At 47.1% G+C, this 15,943-nt stretch overlaps 8 protein-coding genes across 8 annotated transcripts; 3 read left to right on the top strand and 5 right to left on the bottom strand.

The window, feature by feature from the left end:
• Positions 1 to 112: 112 nt before the first annotated feature.
• On the bottom strand, positions 113 to 319 carry N7518_007835 (uncharacterized protein; the record flags this gene model as incomplete). The annotated part of the gene is made up of 1 exon (XM_057188762.1): positions 113 to 319. One exon carries the CDS (start codon positions 317 to 319, stop codon positions 113 to 115), a length of 207 nt encoding a protein of 68 aa, XP_057040465.1.
• Positions 320 to 615: 296 nt separating this feature from the next.
• On the top strand, positions 616 to 3,486 carry N7518_007834 (class I SAM-dependent methyltransferase; the record flags this gene model as incomplete). The annotated part of the gene is made up of 9 exons (XM_057188761.1): positions 616 to 825; positions 878 to 1,009; positions 1,057 to 1,073; positions 1,125 to 1,384; positions 1,431 to 1,505; positions 1,554 to 2,832; positions 2,886 to 3,024; positions 3,077 to 3,279; positions 3,336 to 3,486. 9 exons carry the CDS (start codon positions 616 to 618, stop codon positions 3,484 to 3,486), a joined length of 2,466 nt encoding a protein of 821 aa, XP_057040464.1.
• An 888-nt stretch (positions 3,487 to 4,374) lies between these two features.
• On the bottom strand, positions 4,375 to 5,711 carry N7518_007833 (uncharacterized protein; the record flags this gene model as incomplete). The annotated part of the gene is made up of 3 exons (XM_057188760.1): positions 4,375 to 4,638; positions 4,709 to 5,408; positions 5,461 to 5,711. 3 exons carry the CDS (start codon positions 5,709 to 5,711, stop codon positions 4,375 to 4,377), a joined length of 1,215 nt encoding a protein of 404 aa, XP_057040463.1.
• A 911-nt stretch (positions 5,712 to 6,622) lies between these two features.
• N7518_007832 (uncharacterized protein) lies at positions 6,623 to 7,052 on the bottom strand (the record flags this gene model as incomplete). The annotated part of the gene is made up of 3 exons (XM_057188759.1): positions 6,623 to 6,764; positions 6,833 to 6,861; positions 6,900 to 7,052. 3 exons carry the CDS (start codon positions 7,050 to 7,052, stop codon positions 6,623 to 6,625), a joined length of 324 nt encoding a protein of 107 aa, XP_057040462.1.
• Positions 7,053 to 8,270: 1,218 nt separating this feature from the next.
• Positions 8,271 to 9,047, top strand: N7518_007831 (uncharacterized protein; the record flags this gene model as incomplete). Its single annotated transcript, XM_057188758.1, has 1 exon — positions 8,271 to 9,047. The coding sequence occupies one exon, from the start codon at positions 8,271 to 8,273 to the stop codon at positions 9,045 to 9,047; it is 777 nt and encodes a 258-aa protein (XP_057040461.1).
• A 2,925-nt stretch (positions 9,048 to 11,972) lies between these two features.
• Positions 11,973 to 12,482, bottom strand: N7518_007830 (copper transporter family protein; the record flags this gene model as incomplete). The annotated part of the gene is made up of 1 exon (XM_057188757.1): positions 11,973 to 12,482. One exon carries the CDS (start codon positions 12,480 to 12,482, stop codon positions 11,973 to 11,975), a length of 510 nt encoding a protein of 169 aa, XP_057040460.1.
• Positions 12,483 to 13,089: 607 nt separating this feature from the next.
• On the bottom strand, positions 13,090 to 13,988 carry N7518_007829 (Rer1 family protein; the record flags this gene model as incomplete). Its single annotated transcript, XM_057188756.1, has 4 exons — positions 13,090 to 13,169; positions 13,253 to 13,555; positions 13,698 to 13,815; positions 13,920 to 13,988. The coding sequence occupies 4 exons, from the start codon at positions 13,986 to 13,988 to the stop codon at positions 13,090 to 13,092; spliced, it is 570 nt and encodes a 189-aa protein (XP_057040459.1).
• Positions 13,989 to 14,443: 455 nt separating this feature from the next.
• On the top strand, positions 14,444 to 15,541 carry echA (enoyl-CoA hydratase echA; the record flags this gene model as incomplete). The annotated part of the gene is made up of 4 exons (XM_057188755.1): positions 14,444 to 14,591; positions 14,643 to 14,780; positions 14,886 to 15,431; positions 15,492 to 15,541. The coding sequence occupies 4 exons, from the start codon at positions 14,444 to 14,446 to the stop codon at positions 15,539 to 15,541; spliced, it is 882 nt and encodes a 293-aa protein (XP_057040458.1).
• Between the last annotated feature and the right edge of the window lie 402 nt (positions 15,542 to 15,943).

The following is a 15,943-nucleotide window of genomic DNA, read 5'->3' as shown; positions in this document are numbered from 1 at the left end:
TCGGGATCCATCTAGGCCCTTTATAATACATCGTGGTGACACTGAGATCCCATCAAACCTGGGGAACTCCCAGTGTGCTAGCAATCCGGGATCTGATTGGCGCCCGTGGGCCCTAAAGATTGGCCCTGGTGGCGGCCCTATGGGGGGCACGGTATGCCCCACGGGCCAAGTCGACGGGACCCCAACGGGCAGTGCCAAGACTTCCAGGGAACCACATGGGAGGTGAGTGGGCTGTGAGTGGCCCAGACATCGGGGGACGACGAGCTACTGCAGGAACCCAATTGCCCTTAGAGTCGGATCGGAGTGGATTTGCAGTCATTTGGGTTTGGTCGGTGCTGCTTTCGGATGATCGACTGTTCAATCCAAATGGCTACAGTGGTCCATGTACAAGCTACTTTCTTCATGCCCGTTGGTATACCTGCAGGTCATGTCTATTGTACCTTCACTTGCCCCTCCACTCTCTCTTATCAATGCACCCCCCATGTGTTGCTGTGATAGAACGTGCTACACGTTGCCGTCTTCCCGTGGGAGGGGTCAATTAGAGCCGATTCGCTTTATATTTCAATCTCTCGGTCGCTTCTCTTGCTCTTCGTTGAATCACTCTGAATATTGAACATGGATTGGATGCACGTCTACATCGTCGGGGCAGCCCTACTGGTATTCGCCCTAGTCGGCTTGGTTCTTCTCGTCTCCTCTCAGCACATCAAGGTTGCCAACACTGGTGCTGGACCTTACTTGAAATTCATCTGGGCGAACTTCATCAAACCCCATGATAAGAAAGCTGGAGGCCAGCAAGATGCGTTGGAGAGCTTCTACAAGACCCAGGTGCGATCAAATGTGTGCGAGCTTCAATATGGCTCCAAGCTGACCGTGTCAGGCCGCAATTTACGATGCCACTCGTCGTCGTCTGCTCTGTGGTCGAGAGGATATGCTTGGCCTGGTGGCTGCACAGCTGAAGTACAAGGTCGGCAATAAAGAAGTCAAGGCTGGAAAGGCTGTCTGGGTGGATGTAAGTATTGAATTGCTATTTTCTGAGCTAGCGCTAATCGATTCCAGGTCGGTGGCGGTACTGGGTAGGCACGAAAGGAACCCCGAGGTGATACAGAACATCTAACTCGCGATAGATACAACATCGAAGCCATGGCGGCCTTTCTTCCGGTGGACAAGTTCTTCAAACATGTTTACCTGGTCGACCTCTCCCCGTCCCTCTGCGAAGTTGCCCGCAACCGCTTCGAGCGTCTTGGGTGGAAGAACGTTACTGTTCTCTGCCAGGATGCCCGGTCATTCCACCTGCCCGGGACGAACTTCAATCCGCAGTCTACAAATGCAGCAAGTGATGGCGTGGACTTGATTACTATGAGCTACAGTCTATCAATGATCCCTGGTGAGTATTGAAGATCCACGCAAGACTATTTATATTGACTTTTTAGACTATTACAGCGTGGTGGACTCATTAACCTCCCGCCTGAAGTCAACTGGAATGTTGGGTGTGTGTGACTTTTACGGTAAGTAATACCTCAAGGCTTTGCATGAATGTCACTCATTCAATATAGTCCAGAGCATTGTCGATGTGTCCTGTCGCAACTATACTGGCGGCGCTTTCAACCGCCATGTCAACTGGCTTGGGCGTGTATTCTGGAGAGCCTGGTTTGATTTCGACCGGGTCAGTCTGGAAGCTGCCCGCCGAGACTATCTGGAATACAAGTTTGGTACTGTCATCTCTGCCAGCGAACGAAACTATTTCCTCGGTGGTATTCCCTACTACATATTTGTCGGCTGTCCAAAGGAGATGGCATCTACCCCATCAAGTCAATCCATTGAGAGGCTGGATGCATCTTTTACTGAATCTCCTTACCTGCTTCCTGCCAATCACAAGCAGGAGATGGATAATGCAGTGGTGAAAAGCACACATGAGATTCGCTCCAAGGCATATGAGTCTGCGGTGATTAACCTGAGTGCAAACCTGCCTCTTCCGTCGTCGTTTTACCAGAATCACCATTATCGCATTTATTACAACGACATGCTACCCAAACATACTCAATTCCAGAACGAATATATCTACGCGTTCACATGGGAAGACCCGCGAGTTGACCACCGCCTCCTGAACATCGGTAAAGACGACGTGATCCTCGCGATCACCAGCGCTGGTGACAACATCCTCGATTATCTTCAAAAGAGCCCCCGCCGGGTGCACGCAGTGGACTTGAACCCCAACCAGAATCATCTTCTCGAGCTGAAGGTCGCCTGTTATTCAGCTTTGGGCCACCGGGATATGTGGAAAATCTTCGGTGATGGCAAGCACGCACAGTTCCGCGAACTGCTAATCTCTAAGCTCAGCCCTCACCTGTCCAGCCAGGCATTCCAGTACTGGCTCGAGCACACCCAGATCTTCACCTCTACCTCTGGCCATGGTCTGTATGAGACCGGTGGATCTCGCCACGCGATTCGTATGGTGCGATGGCTCTTCAATATCTTCGGACTCCAAGGTGAAGTTCGCAAGCTGTGCGAAGCGCAGAGTCTCGCAGAGCAGCGCGAAATATGGCCTCGCATTCGACGTGTGCTAATGAGCAGACCACTCCACTGGGCTGTTGTGAGCACCGAATGGTTTGCCTGGAAGGCTGCTGGAGTACCACGCAACCAAAGAAATATGATTGTCGACGACTTCTTCCGCCGCAACGGCTTGACGGAAGATATGAAGAATGGCAAGGACGTCAGCGGCCAATCGATTTGGGAATATGTTGTCAATACTCTCGACCCTGTGATCAACGATACTTTGATCAGCAACGATAACTATTTCTACTTCCTTTGCGCTCAGGGCAAATTCTCCCGAAGGTTCGTTTTCTCTTATATATCTTTTCAACTGCACGTACTAACTAAAATTATAGATGCCACCCCACCTATCTTTCTCCTCAAGCACACGTCAGGCTTTCCACACCTGGTGCATTTGATGGCCTTCGCATCCACACTGATGAGATCAACGAAGTGATCAACCGTATCACCCCAGGAACTCTGACTATCGCCGTGGTAAGTACCAAAATATTTTTCAACGGGACTTTTCATACTAAACTTGCACCAGGTAATGGACTCAATGGACTGGTTCGATCCCGCAGAGGACTCAGCCCCTGCCCAAGCCCGAACTTTCAACAAAGCCTTGAAAAAGGGCGGTCGCATCCTCCTCCGTTCCGCCAGTATCAATCCTTGGTACATCAAGCACTTTGAGGAAAACGGCTTCTCTGTTCGTCGTGTGGGAGCTCGTTTCCCAGGTACATGTATTGATCGGTGAGTTTCAGTATTTTGGTTCTTAATTACGGATGAAGCTTATACATTTTTTCTAGGGTGAATATGTACGCGTCAACCTGGATCTGTACTAAGATTGAGGACTTGTCACGCCCGAATACAGACCGCAAAATGTCGACTCTATCGTTGGGGGAAAGTGCTATGATTGCAGGTAAGATGCCGAGCAGTGTGGAGAGTCTGTTGATTTAAGTTGGCGATAATTGTTTTCCCTTGATGTTGCCTGTTCATGATACCTATGATCTGGAGTTAGGTGGAGTTAGATAGAGTGTTTCGTATGCTTGCCTTCAAAAGCGCAGGGGTCAGGAGTATGATACGAATTATGTTTTCAATTCCAGTGTGGAATCAGATGAATGGAATGTGCTATTTCAGTAGAATCACTGACCCTTAAACAGTTGATGATAAGAATAAAATGGGGCAGCAATCTTTATGGGACCTTAGAAGACCATGGGTTGAACCCACAGGAGACATGATTGGTCTCATATGTTTTTTTTTCAATCTGTATCTTACATATAAGAAACACACTCCCGTACAACAAAAATCCAGGATGCCATATTTTTGCATGACGCCGGGCTAGGCACAATGGTGGAAACAAACTGATGCGGTAGAGAAAACCGGAGTCATCAGATAGTTGCCTTGGTTTTCAGACAGGGAGAAATCTCGGGGCCTCCATGCATGTCAGATAGAACTCAACGTACAGAACGAACACCCACGGACGACACACAGAATGAGAAGAGGCTTACAGGATGTTGTTCCATTAGTATAGAAGGATGATTACTATGGTCTGTATGACCCCATGCTTGCTAACTGACCTCCTTAGATGGTTAGTGTTGTTGTGTCCCTCTCGTCTTGTCTGCTAGGCCAGACTGCCCATCGTGCATATCCCTCTTCACTAAGTACATATACTTGTCGATCACACATACATAGGCGTTCAGTCATGATTTCAGAGACTATTAAGCCAAGGATCCTTCAAAAGATCAGAGGCGGATTGCCTGTCATCTGGATCCCACTGCAACATTTTTCGCATAAACTGCAGGAAAAGACGCCTATTTTCACCTTCAAGATATACCTCCGAATCTTCTAACGATAATTCAGGGACACTGACTTCTCCCTTCCATTGACCTGTGTATATGTTAAACATGCCCGAAACGGTGTTAAGTACGGAATGGAGACTCGAATACCAGATTGATCCCAATACTTTTGGCTTTCTGGGGATTTGCGCAGAAAGCTCGTCGGTGGAGGACCGAGAATTGCTGTCATTTCAGCTAGGTGATGCAAGTCCGAATACTGTTTGTCAGGCCCTCTGCCATCGAATAAATGACCGTCTTCAAATAAATCCCAGATCTGATATTGCTCGCATATCAGTATTTTTCCACATGTCAACGGAGACATACAGAAAGGAAGACAAACTTACGAGCGTTCCAACATTCCAAATATCAACTTTGGATGTCCACTCCATCTCAAGAATGACCTCCGGCGCTCTATACAACTCCGGCTGAATCAAACCAGTATGCACTTTCCCTATTCGGGCTTCACCGAAATCGGAGAGGAGCGGCAGCCCGAATTTGCTCAGAGCATTTGCTCGGCGGAAAGGCTGAGACTCATAGATTGTGTGGCTATCAAGAACTTTGCGTGAACTTGGATTCTCTTTCTCCGACTTTTCCCAGTCGCTAAAAATGGAGTTGTCGCGGGTACCAATCATGATATTTTTTGCCTGGATATCTACATTTGAGATATATGATGTTAGCGATTTTGAAGACGCATGACCGCTTGTAAAAAGGGGGAGCTTGCCAGTATGAATAACCCCAGCCTCAGAATGAAGTAACTCCAAGGCGAGAAGTAGTTGTTCCAACAGTGCTTTCAATAAATTTTCCGGCAAACTTGGTGAGTCCATAGTCTCCTGAAAATGTAACAAACTCGTCATAAGAGGCTCGAAGACAATGCATTGGTATTTGCCTTTAGGACCTTCTATTTCGAAAGAATCGAGCATGGTACGAATGAGACCATTCACATCATGTCTCGTTTTTAGCTCCGAAAGCCGACTTAAGACTTCGACTTCTCGATTCTTTCTCCAGTCTTGAATGAAGATTTTCAGGGCAATATAGCGATGTTTCCTAGGCTCGGTTTAGTAAGACAGCAAGCAGTGCACGCGGACTTGTAATTTACTGGATATCACGGCAGAGCCAAATGGTTGAAGTCGCTCCAAACCCCACTTTGCTGATAACTTGGTACCGAGTCTGAAATGTATCCCCAAACCGAACAGGATAGAAGAGGCCTAGATCATAAGCAGGCATTCGCTCCTCTTCAACCTTTTTGGTTGGGTCGAGAGTCTTGAAACTTGATGGTCGGATAGCTCGATAGGGGGATGGATCTCGGCGCCAGAAGGCGCGACCGAATCCAAATGAAAAATACTTCATTGAGATCGATTTGACTAGTCGAATTTCAAAGCGAAAAAAAATGCTGATTCTGAACTCGTAGGCTGAAAAAAAGATGGTCAAACAAAGAAATCCTGGAAGGAAGGGGCCTTGTTCTTATGGGAGCGAGGCGGAATCGATATTCTCACCGTTCTCACCGCCGGCCAACTAGGTATGTAGTTAGTAGGTATTTATGCTGAGTATGTAAGCGAATGGAGGTACCTAGGTATACTTGGTAGGTAGCTCCCTGTATGCTGAAACTCAAAGTTACTATGAATGCTTAGCCAAAGCTTAGAATATGTCAGGAAAAAGTAGAGACTAGCAATTTGAGTAAGAGAGAGAGAAACATACATTACTCCATGACGGAAAAACGGTGGTAAGGCGATTGTATATGTGGCAGAAAAATCTCAATAAATTCTCTAACTCTCTAAAAATGACAATAGTCCTAAAACATGACAATCTTGTGGACAACTTAGTAATCAAAACAAACAAAACAAAATGAAAGGATGTTTTTCGGGCGAAAAACTGCGGGACTGGTTTTTCGGGCGAAAAACCACCTGAGTTGGTTTTTCTGCAGAAATACCAGCCTGGTCAGTCACGTGACCCAACTGTATCAGGAATGAAAAATAACAGTATTCATCCTAGATTCTGACACTCCACCCTTTAGCCTACATAACCTTAAAATCCGAACCTTGGGTATCAAATCACGGGGCCCCACAACTCCGCAATTCATGAATAACTACATACATGATGTTGCTACTTACGGTAGAGGGTCATTACCGAAAACAAAATTTCAAGCATATAAGATTGAATCACTAAGAACAATAGGACTATGTAGAATTCGCGCACAATAATCCACGTTGTCAAATAGTTGGCAAGGACTTGACCAACAGAACCGTAGAGCAATAACAAATTCATTTACTCGGCTTCACGGTTCCATCCTCGCGCACATGCAAGGACTTAATGCGGGTTTCCCTTTCAGTCAAAAGCCGGGCGGAAATCACATATTGCGTTTCGTCTGGGTCACTGTGGGATTTGTGTGCACGAGCGCCCCTTCTAGAATTCGCAGATGAGTGTTAGTCGAATGCAACAGATAGGAGAAAATACCGTCTCACCGAACTTACAGGATCCGGAGCTTTGTGAATGCTGGGTTCTATATTTTTATTTGTATTAGCAAATTGGCAGTCATACATAACCTAGCATTTTACTTGCCGCGATCTCTTCCCTCTTAGTAGCAGTATCAAGGATTTCGGCCCAATGAGCTCCATTGGCGTTTTGTTGTCTCACATGATCCAAAGTCACATTTCCCACAACTGTATAGAATCTTTTGAAGATGGTAGCCATGTTGAGCGAGGATATCTCTAAGATTAGTTAGTAAGTTCTTTTTGGGGATTTTCGAAATCACTTGAATACCTGAGAGACCAGAATAATCAGATATCGAGCAAAGAAGCACAAACTACGAGCTGGCTACTTAGACATATTTATACTATCATGATAGCTTTTCCTTCGAGTGTCAGTTCAAGACCCTTCAAAGGATGCGGCGTGGTCATCATCTTTCTTTGGAAAAGATGCAGCTTTCAAAGGTTCATTGCTCAATACGATCTGGAGCTTTCTTATTGAAATCAATCAGGCGATGTTCTCAACGGATGTTTCTGAATCGAGCTAGTAGAGCAAGAGCTCAGTTAAACATGCTAGCCCGTCCTAAAATGACTAATACCTTTCATCCAATGATGCCAACACTTGGGCGCTCGTAAAAGCAAACATGTTATATCTAAATTGTGGCCCGAAAATTTAATCTGACCAATAGCAACTCTAGAACGCCTCTAACCTAGGCCTATGCGCTTGCTGACCAATTTGACGACGTTCAATTAGTTAGAAGATTTACAAATCAAGCTAGCCAGCAGGCAGGTCTGACATACATTATAAACGCTAGACCAAATTCAAATCCTCACCCCGCCACGGGTTTCCGAATCGGTAAACGTACATATTTTTAGTAGCGACAGACCACTAAGCCTTATTCGTAGCGCCCCCCAGTGGGGGATTCCGGATCGAGAGCGAACTACATTCCCAGGTACTCGCTCCTCCCTGAGTACCCTACTTTTATCCATGACCAGCTGTCGGCATCTCTCCTAGAGATGGATTGAATGTTAAATTATGGCAAGAGTAGTAGTCGAAGCAAGGGGAGACGAAAGAGCTGAGAAGACGATGTCTATCCCTGCGCAGAGAAAGCACGACTAGTCTGTAATAACAACACTACAAGGATATGGCAAGGGAAAGAGAAAAGTTGCGATATGTAAAATAGAAAGTTTCTGAAGAGCAGACCACGGGCATATCGGGACTTAAGTAGGCATAATGGGTTGAAGCTTGCATGCATGAACTAAGCGCCCTACATCGTATGTGATTAATTGGCTGATTATATATGATGCATTATACCACTGAAAAATATAGCCAAATCTATAGCCTCCAATGGTAATGTGCCACGCACAGAAATGGAACTCGATTATCACATGAGCCATAGGTAGGCTTCCTTCCTCCCCCTTCTTTTTCACTCCAGTCTCCGCTATGGAAATCCACCGTCGAATTCAGTTCGAGGGCAACGACACGGCCTATATCCGATTTCTCGAGGCTAAAGTACTTGAGCTGGAGCGAATCTTGCTGTCCAGCCTAGAAAGTCACTCTCCCGCTCCTCAGTCAATAGAAGCCGGGGGAAACCAACGCCCCAGTAGTCGCCAATACCATACGAATGAACCTGCGAATCAATCTAGGGGCTTCCAAGTCATCGAATACGACCCAACACGCATCGACCGAGCTCCAACCGAAAAGCCATCCAATAGCCAAACACGATTGAGGTGGCAATCTGATTTGGACAGTCTCCTAGCAAAGATACCGCCGTTGGGTCATTGGCGATCCAATAAGCAAAAGTTTCTGGAGGATGGTGAAATCACGCTGAGGATTCTGTCCCATGCTGATACTCTATCATACCAGCCACCCAGATTTTCCCAACAAACATCTTCCGAAATTGTTGGTCTTGTTCCTATTTTGCACCAATATTGTGACTTCGCGATGAAAACAAGCCCCGAAGGCGATTTTTATCGCAAGTTGGTGTGCTTTCGAGAACTCGTATTCATGTCATTTTGTGCAGTCACGCTAAAAACGGTTGGGGACGCAGCCAGCGTATTCGAAGTCATGCGAGAATATAGCGGGCACGACGCCCAGGAGAAGCATCTTATTAAGCTGACTCGTGGTGCAATTTGGGCAAATCGCTCTATTTTCGCTTTATCTGAGACTCAGTGGAGATCGGATTGCTCTGATATATTTTTGCAAGGTGAGTCAGAATAACCGGTCTTTTATCTATATTAACAAGTTGTTGAAAGCTGGGCAACCTGTTACCTTTTATGCACGATACGCCGAGTCTTCCGAAAGTCTGCCGTATTTCTTACGACAGATGAGAACGAAGGCCGGCCATCATGCTGACCAGGCAACGGATATGGCACCAGCATTTCTTGTTATTCCTCTCATAATTGAAAGGCTTGCTAGAGGAAGTCTATCGTAAGCTTTTGTTACTTCCATAATTGATTTCAGAATCTCGTCACTAATCCTTTTCCCCCTGAAGACTAAGTCAAATATGTGAAATACTCGGATACGATTTGCAATACATAGAAAACTGTCCCTTGCAATTTGGGAAGGTGTTGGATATCTCGAAGGGGTGGAAACGGCGTCTTGAGTCGGGACGACTCCGCACGTCAAAAAGGCCTCGCGTATGCCAACCTGAGCCTATGCCATCACCTTCAGACCCCGAACATGACAGGGAAGGAGTAGACCGAAACCGGCATGAAGCAAATGGTAAGATTTGACCCTCTTGTATATCAGAATAGCTATTAATCGCTGCAGGCAATGGCGAAGAAGTAATCATAGGAACCAGCGTTGATTTAACAGTTCAGAACAGATCACAAAGTGCATTTTCTCCCAACGCTTTACAAGTCAGAGGAGCAGAGGCAAATGTATTTTCAAGTGACGATCCTAGCGACGTTGATGAATGCCCACTTGACATTAATAGCAGGCCTTTGCGGCAAGGACAAGGACAAGGGCCCGAACGACCTGGGTTACCCGTTGAACACTTAGGCTTAGCTGGTATACAGCCGCATCTTCCATCTCACCAAAGTTCTTCCATCAGCTCACCTACTTTGCGGGTTGCGGAGCAGCTTCCACTCGATTTAGAGCCTAATGCTTCAAGCTCCGGAGGCTATGACATGTTGGATTGGGAAAATTATTTTCTTTGGCTAGACTGGGAACATGATCATTTATTTCGGAGGGACAATTGGCAAGATCCCCATAGTTGAGGCTCTTCGTGAATATACATCACTTCAGCCCGCAGTTAACCGATAAACAAGCGTAAGAAACTTCCCTCCCCCTCCGCTATTATGAGAATAAACAATTCTGCCACTCCAAGCAACGGCATCACCCGCTTTCAGATTCAAGCGCATGGGGTGTTCAATGGGTGGTTTCCGTAGATGAGACCCTTCATAAAACGTGAACCAACCATTATCTTGCCCTAGATCCGTCACTGCAATGGTAACATAAACCTCCTCCGAATTTGCAGTCATCAACCTTGATGGATCCGCATGTGTTTGGTGAAATACCCCTATATGAGTCGATATTGGCCAGTGGGGTACTGCACTCGCGGATAGCAAGGGCTCGAGTATTCTTTGATTATTCTGCTTTTCTTAGTGTTTTCAAATGACAAGCTGAAGAATGATAGGATACCTTCACAAAATCGTCTCTTATTGCAATACCTAACGATGAAACCGCGTATTCATTGTACTTTTCTCGGCACACCATAGGTCGTTTTTTCGCGATATCTTGATCAAACTCCTCCGCAAATTGTTTCACGAGCGCCACAGATACGCATTGAGGTATGATAATAAACCCTGGAGAATGGTCCATCTCCGTAACTCGCTTTTGTCTTTATTTGGATTTGGGTGTTCAAGCGAATGCAGTACTAAGATTCGACTGTTCTAGAGCCGCGCTCTGCTATCAGCCATGCGTGTTGGAGTGCCGAGGAATGTGATTTTTCTTAGCTCACTTGACAGACCGATTGCTGAATATTGATGCTTTGAAACCCTTGAGGGAAAGGGGAGAGGGGATAAACACAAACCCCACTTGAATCCCGAAGGCGGAGTCCTTGGATGCCCCGCCTGGTGGCTTTTTCTGCCCACGTACGGACTAGAGTCAGCATAGTCCTATAACTAACTAGTTAGTTAGTAAGTTAACTAACTATCAAAAGTTGCATTGTAAAACCCTAGGTACAGCGTCGATCTCCAGAAGGTTTTTATAGCGGCCGATCCCCAGCGTTAATTTAAGCAAATTTGCGCAAGTGGTCTACATATTCAGTATTTACTCGATAAATATATCTAATATTTCCTCCATTTTCGGGCCCCATAGACATTGGCACGATTTGTTTTTGTTTTGGACTTGGCTATATTCGAACCAGCAAATCAGAGATATGGCATTCGACTCCCAAGGCTATAAATGGTCTTGGTAAGATATCTCCTGTCTGAAATGGTAGACAAAAAACATACCGACGGACCCTGAAACAGTGAATCCTGTATTCGAGGCCACCGCTCGTCCAAATGTGCACAATATGACCGACCGATGAAGAGAATCCCTAAAGTTGGACGTCCGCTAGCAAAGTGCTCACACATCAATGGGGCTGATTGCAGTTGTCAGGAGGCTTGGGCGATTATGGTTCCCCTTGCTCCAGGTACGTCATGTCATGCCGGGGATTTGGGTTGGACATAGATCTGTAGTAACATTTTGTCGGTTTGGTCAGGATCGATGGCTTGCAGACCAGAATCTGAGACTTAGCCAGTACAGCAGCAGCAGGTCGATCGTGTTTATGCTGAGGGCATATGATTATTTATATCTGTGAGCGTTCTTGTTTTATAAAGGAATTAGGCAAATGATGAAGTATAGATGATGATATTGTCATTCTAGGATCAATAGCTCTAATTAGGTATTTCACCAAGCCCCCTTTGTGAGACACCACACGGCGCTACGCAGAATCATCCACCATGACAAGTCCCTTCCTGCCAGCCAGGGATTCCCTGAGAGAATCTTCCAAGAAGCAGTTCGCCTACCAGGACGCCGAAAAGCACAGTAACGAAGACGCCGACGTTGAAGGTCATCACGGATAGCATCCTATCAATGCCAATAATTAACGATCATTCAATACATAAGTATGCAGACAGCCGCAGATGTAACAACTCACAAGAAATATCCAATCAAAGCCTTAGCACACTCAAGCAATGCACGTGTCCCGTCTTTTCGGAGACTCCACGTTCCACTGGCCTTCCAGGATGGGACCAGGCGTTTCAGGGAGGTCCTATTCCGAGGGCCATCCTTTTTTAGATGCTTCATTGACGTGCTTTGTGTTTCATTGTCATTGTTCGAGACTGGCAAATTCTCTTCATCGGGGTCCTCGTCCTCGTGCACGCGCATGTAGTTGGGAAGAGGACTGAGCTTTGCTTTTCGGATGCTTTCCCGTGGATTTACTGGGGCGAGAAGCACGGTTGGAGGGGGAGAGGTATGCTGGGACCAGGATTTCTCGAGTTGGGATTTCAGGGCGCCGAGAAAGCGGTTGAAGATGGCGAGGAGGAATAGAAAGGTCAATGTGAAGACATATTGCGTCGTGGTTGAGGTTGTCCAGCCGGTGAAGAGGATTGTGATTTCAGTGGAGGTCGAGAACACTGCTGGCATGTTCATGCTCATGTCCATGTTCCTTCAGTGTGAATGCGAGTCAGAGTCTTAAGGTCGAGTTCGCAGCGTTGTATTACTCCATGTTAGGGATGGTGTGAGTGTGAAGCCTACAGGCAACAGGCAACAGACGAGACGAGAAGATTAGACATTCCTCTTTGCTCTTGTGGCTTGAGATAAATAAAGTGTTGATTCATCTGATAATTTAATCTAAATATTCTCAAATACAATCACAGCGGCATACAAGCGCAAATCCGCTCATCTCCACATGAGATGTCTCAAACGAGTTACCTTCTCGTTTGGCAAACTATAAAAGGAATGAATTGAATCCTCTCAATAAATATATTTCAAGTTAATTTATTCGTTGACTTCAGGTCTAATCATATTTCACAGGGGAAGAAGACTGGAACACGCCAAAAAAGCGGCCCTCTAAGCAAGTAGTGATTAAAAAAGAGTCTGGGAAAATTCATAAATGGACTACCATGAGCCCCGCGCTTTCACCTCTTATCATATCATGCCTGTCTGTTGCTCACCAAGCCAAAGTGCGCATACAGATACATGATATGCACATGCGAACGATCGTGGATATAGAGTCAGAGACAGAAAAAAAGCCCAGAAACCGAAACTCTCATGAACGGCCATACCGCGTCTTTCCGAAGGAGAAAGGCACGTAGCGGTACTTAATCATATGCTGGATTTGTCGTCGCACTGGAAAAAGGGTCAAGTTAGACAGATGTCCATAAAAATGATATAGGTATTGGATCGAATTCCGACCAAAAGGGCAAACATACTCGTCAGCACAAACAGAATGATCCAGTAAATGACCAGCACCGGCCAGAAGACGGGGATATCGAAGACAGCGAGCCAGGAGCAAACGAAGCCAATGGCGATGGCGCGAGTGGCCGAGTGCCAAAACTTGAACTCCGGCAGACGGCGGATGAAGGGTCGGAACTCCTCGTCCTTTTTGGTAGGGAGGCTGGGGGACCCGGCGTCACCGTCCTCAAGACCCTCGTCCTGGGTGAGAGAGGGGTCGAACTTGGGAGTCAGGAAAGCGAGGAAGAGGTTCAGGAGATAGATGCCGAGTGTATAGGCGACTGTGATTCAAGATCCCAGCGTTAGCGGTTTGTTTATGTAGATGTTTACAGCACCGCGGATGAATGGCTCCCGGGCGTTGGGGTTGAAGCGCATCATTTCCGCTTTGCTGATTCCATTTATAGGGGCTCGACGGAGTCATACCGATGTACCAGCCCTGCGCGAGGAAAATGCGCAGGAAGAAGAGGCACAGGAGCACACCAGAACCAACCCAGCGGTAGGTTGTGTACGGAGTCGAGGCATCGAGGTAGGCTTGATAGTGCTGTGATTGGTGTATTAGCACACTAGTCGGGCCATTCGGCTGATCTCAGGAATGAAGGATCCAAAGACATCGCGCAATGCCTTTGCCCCTCATGGGACACTCACTCGAGTCAGTCGAGAGGTGTGCGCCGACATGGCTGTGAAGGGAGACTGATCGGGCTCAGGGACATCCATGATGAAAATATTAGGGAGAATAGGTAAAGCACAGGGCTGGACCACTGAAAGAAAGAAATGAAAGAAGGAAGCAAAAGAAAAGCAGTGATTAAGATAAGCTGCTGAAACCAGACATTCCAGGTCAGGCACTGCACTTCCTTCAGGACAGAGAAGTGTCCACTGCCCACGGGCCAATCAGCTTAGATGCAAATCACTAGCCATCCCAGTGCACGTGATATGTGGCGAAGTCCGATATGTGGCGGTGCAGTGACATAAGGCAGACGAAAAGGGCTTAGCCAAATTCGAATGGACCTCGGGACGGTTAACTTCGGCGGTTAATTTTGGCGGCGTTCAGTCGGTCGCGGGGAAACCGATTATCTATGATGTATCGCATCGGTAGTCTCTCTCCCTTCTCTGCATTAATTTAACCTCAATTGTCTGAACAGAAGTAATTATATTTTTCTTCACATATCACAATGTTTGCCCGTCAATGCACTCGTCTGGCCACTGCTCGGACATCGGTCCCCTTGACTTCCTACCTAGCCCGAGTCCGGGGTTATTCTTCAGCCGCTGGTAGTTACGAGCACATCCTCACTTCGGTTCCCAAGCCCGGCGTGGGATTGAGTATGTACAATCAGTCAATATAATGCCCGCCAATTCTCATTGCTGTTATAGTTACCCTTAACCGCCCCAAGGCCCTCAACGCACTATTCACTCCCTTGTTCAAGGAGCTTAACGAAGCCCTGACCAACTACGACAATGACAAGAGCATCGGCGCGATCATTATCACAGGAAGCGAGAAGGCCTTTGCCGGTATGTACATGTCCTATTTACACTTTTCATGTCCTACATCCTCTCCCATCTTGCCTCGCCCTAATCCTAATGTACATCAATACTAACCTAACAAACCCACCACAGCCGGCGCCGACATCAAAGAAATGGCCCCTCTAAGCTTCTCCAAGGCCTTCAGCGAGAACTTCATCGCGCCCTGGTCCCACCTCGCCACCTCCATCCGCACCCCAGTCATCGCCGCTGTCTCCGGCTACGCCCTCGGCGGCGGCTGCGAGCTAGCCCTGATGTGCGACATCCTGTACTGCACCGAGACCGCCACCTTCGGCCAGCCCGAAATCAAGCTGGGCACAATCCCCGGCGCCGGTGGATCTCAACGCCTGACCCGTGCGGTCGGCAAGAGCAAGGCCATGGAGCTTATCCTCACTGGAAAGATGTTCAGTGGTAAGGAGGCTGGTGAGTGGGGCGTCGCAGCCAAGGTCGTGCCGGGTGGTAAGGAGGAGCTGCTTGAGCAAGCCTACAAGACGGCCGAGGCTATTGCCAGCCATAGCCGTGTGGCTGTTGTCGCTGCTAAGGAGGTTGTCAATAAGAGCCAGGACTTGCCGCTCAAGGAGGGTATTGAGTATGAGAGACGATTGTTCCATGCGCTCTTTGGGAGCAAGGATCAGAAGATTGGTGAGTTGGCACTTCGGTTTGCTGAGGGAGTGTGAGTGGGTTTGCTAACGGTTATTCTAGGTATGACTGCCTTTGCGGAAAAGAAGAAGCCCGAGTGGTCCAACGAATAGATGACAAAGTCATTTGGAATGAAGAAGCTGGTTTTTTTCATCGCTTGCGTGTAATTCACGCTGAAGCTGTAGAACAGAGGATTCGTTATAAGACATAGAACAGTATCATATAACTCACTTGTGCCTATAACTCTCGACTGCAACCTTATAGCTGGGTGTCTCATCCACGTTCGTCTCATCTTCCGAATTGGCATTGCCGGGTGTTCCGTGATTGTACCTGGTCGAGGCATAATAACACGAAAGGTCATATGTCAGTTTGAGGGATCGAGAATTGCCATTGATGTAAGAGTGGAACCGGACTAACTCCAGGTGCCCCCACGAATATGCAGGCAATGGGCTCTTCAGTGCTAAAAAGAAGTGGAGATATGTAAGAAATTGCAGTGGTTTACATCAGGAGCAGTG

The sequence above is a fragment of the Penicillium psychrosexuale genome, assembly GCF_028828465.1.
Source record: "Penicillium psychrosexuale strain IBT 29551 chromosome Unknown utg000004l, whole genome shotgun sequence".
NCBI lineage: Eukaryota > Fungi > Ascomycota > Eurotiomycetes > Eurotiales > Aspergillaceae > Penicillium > Penicillium psychrosexuale.
This window is presented reverse-complemented; position numbering and strand designations above follow the sequence as displayed.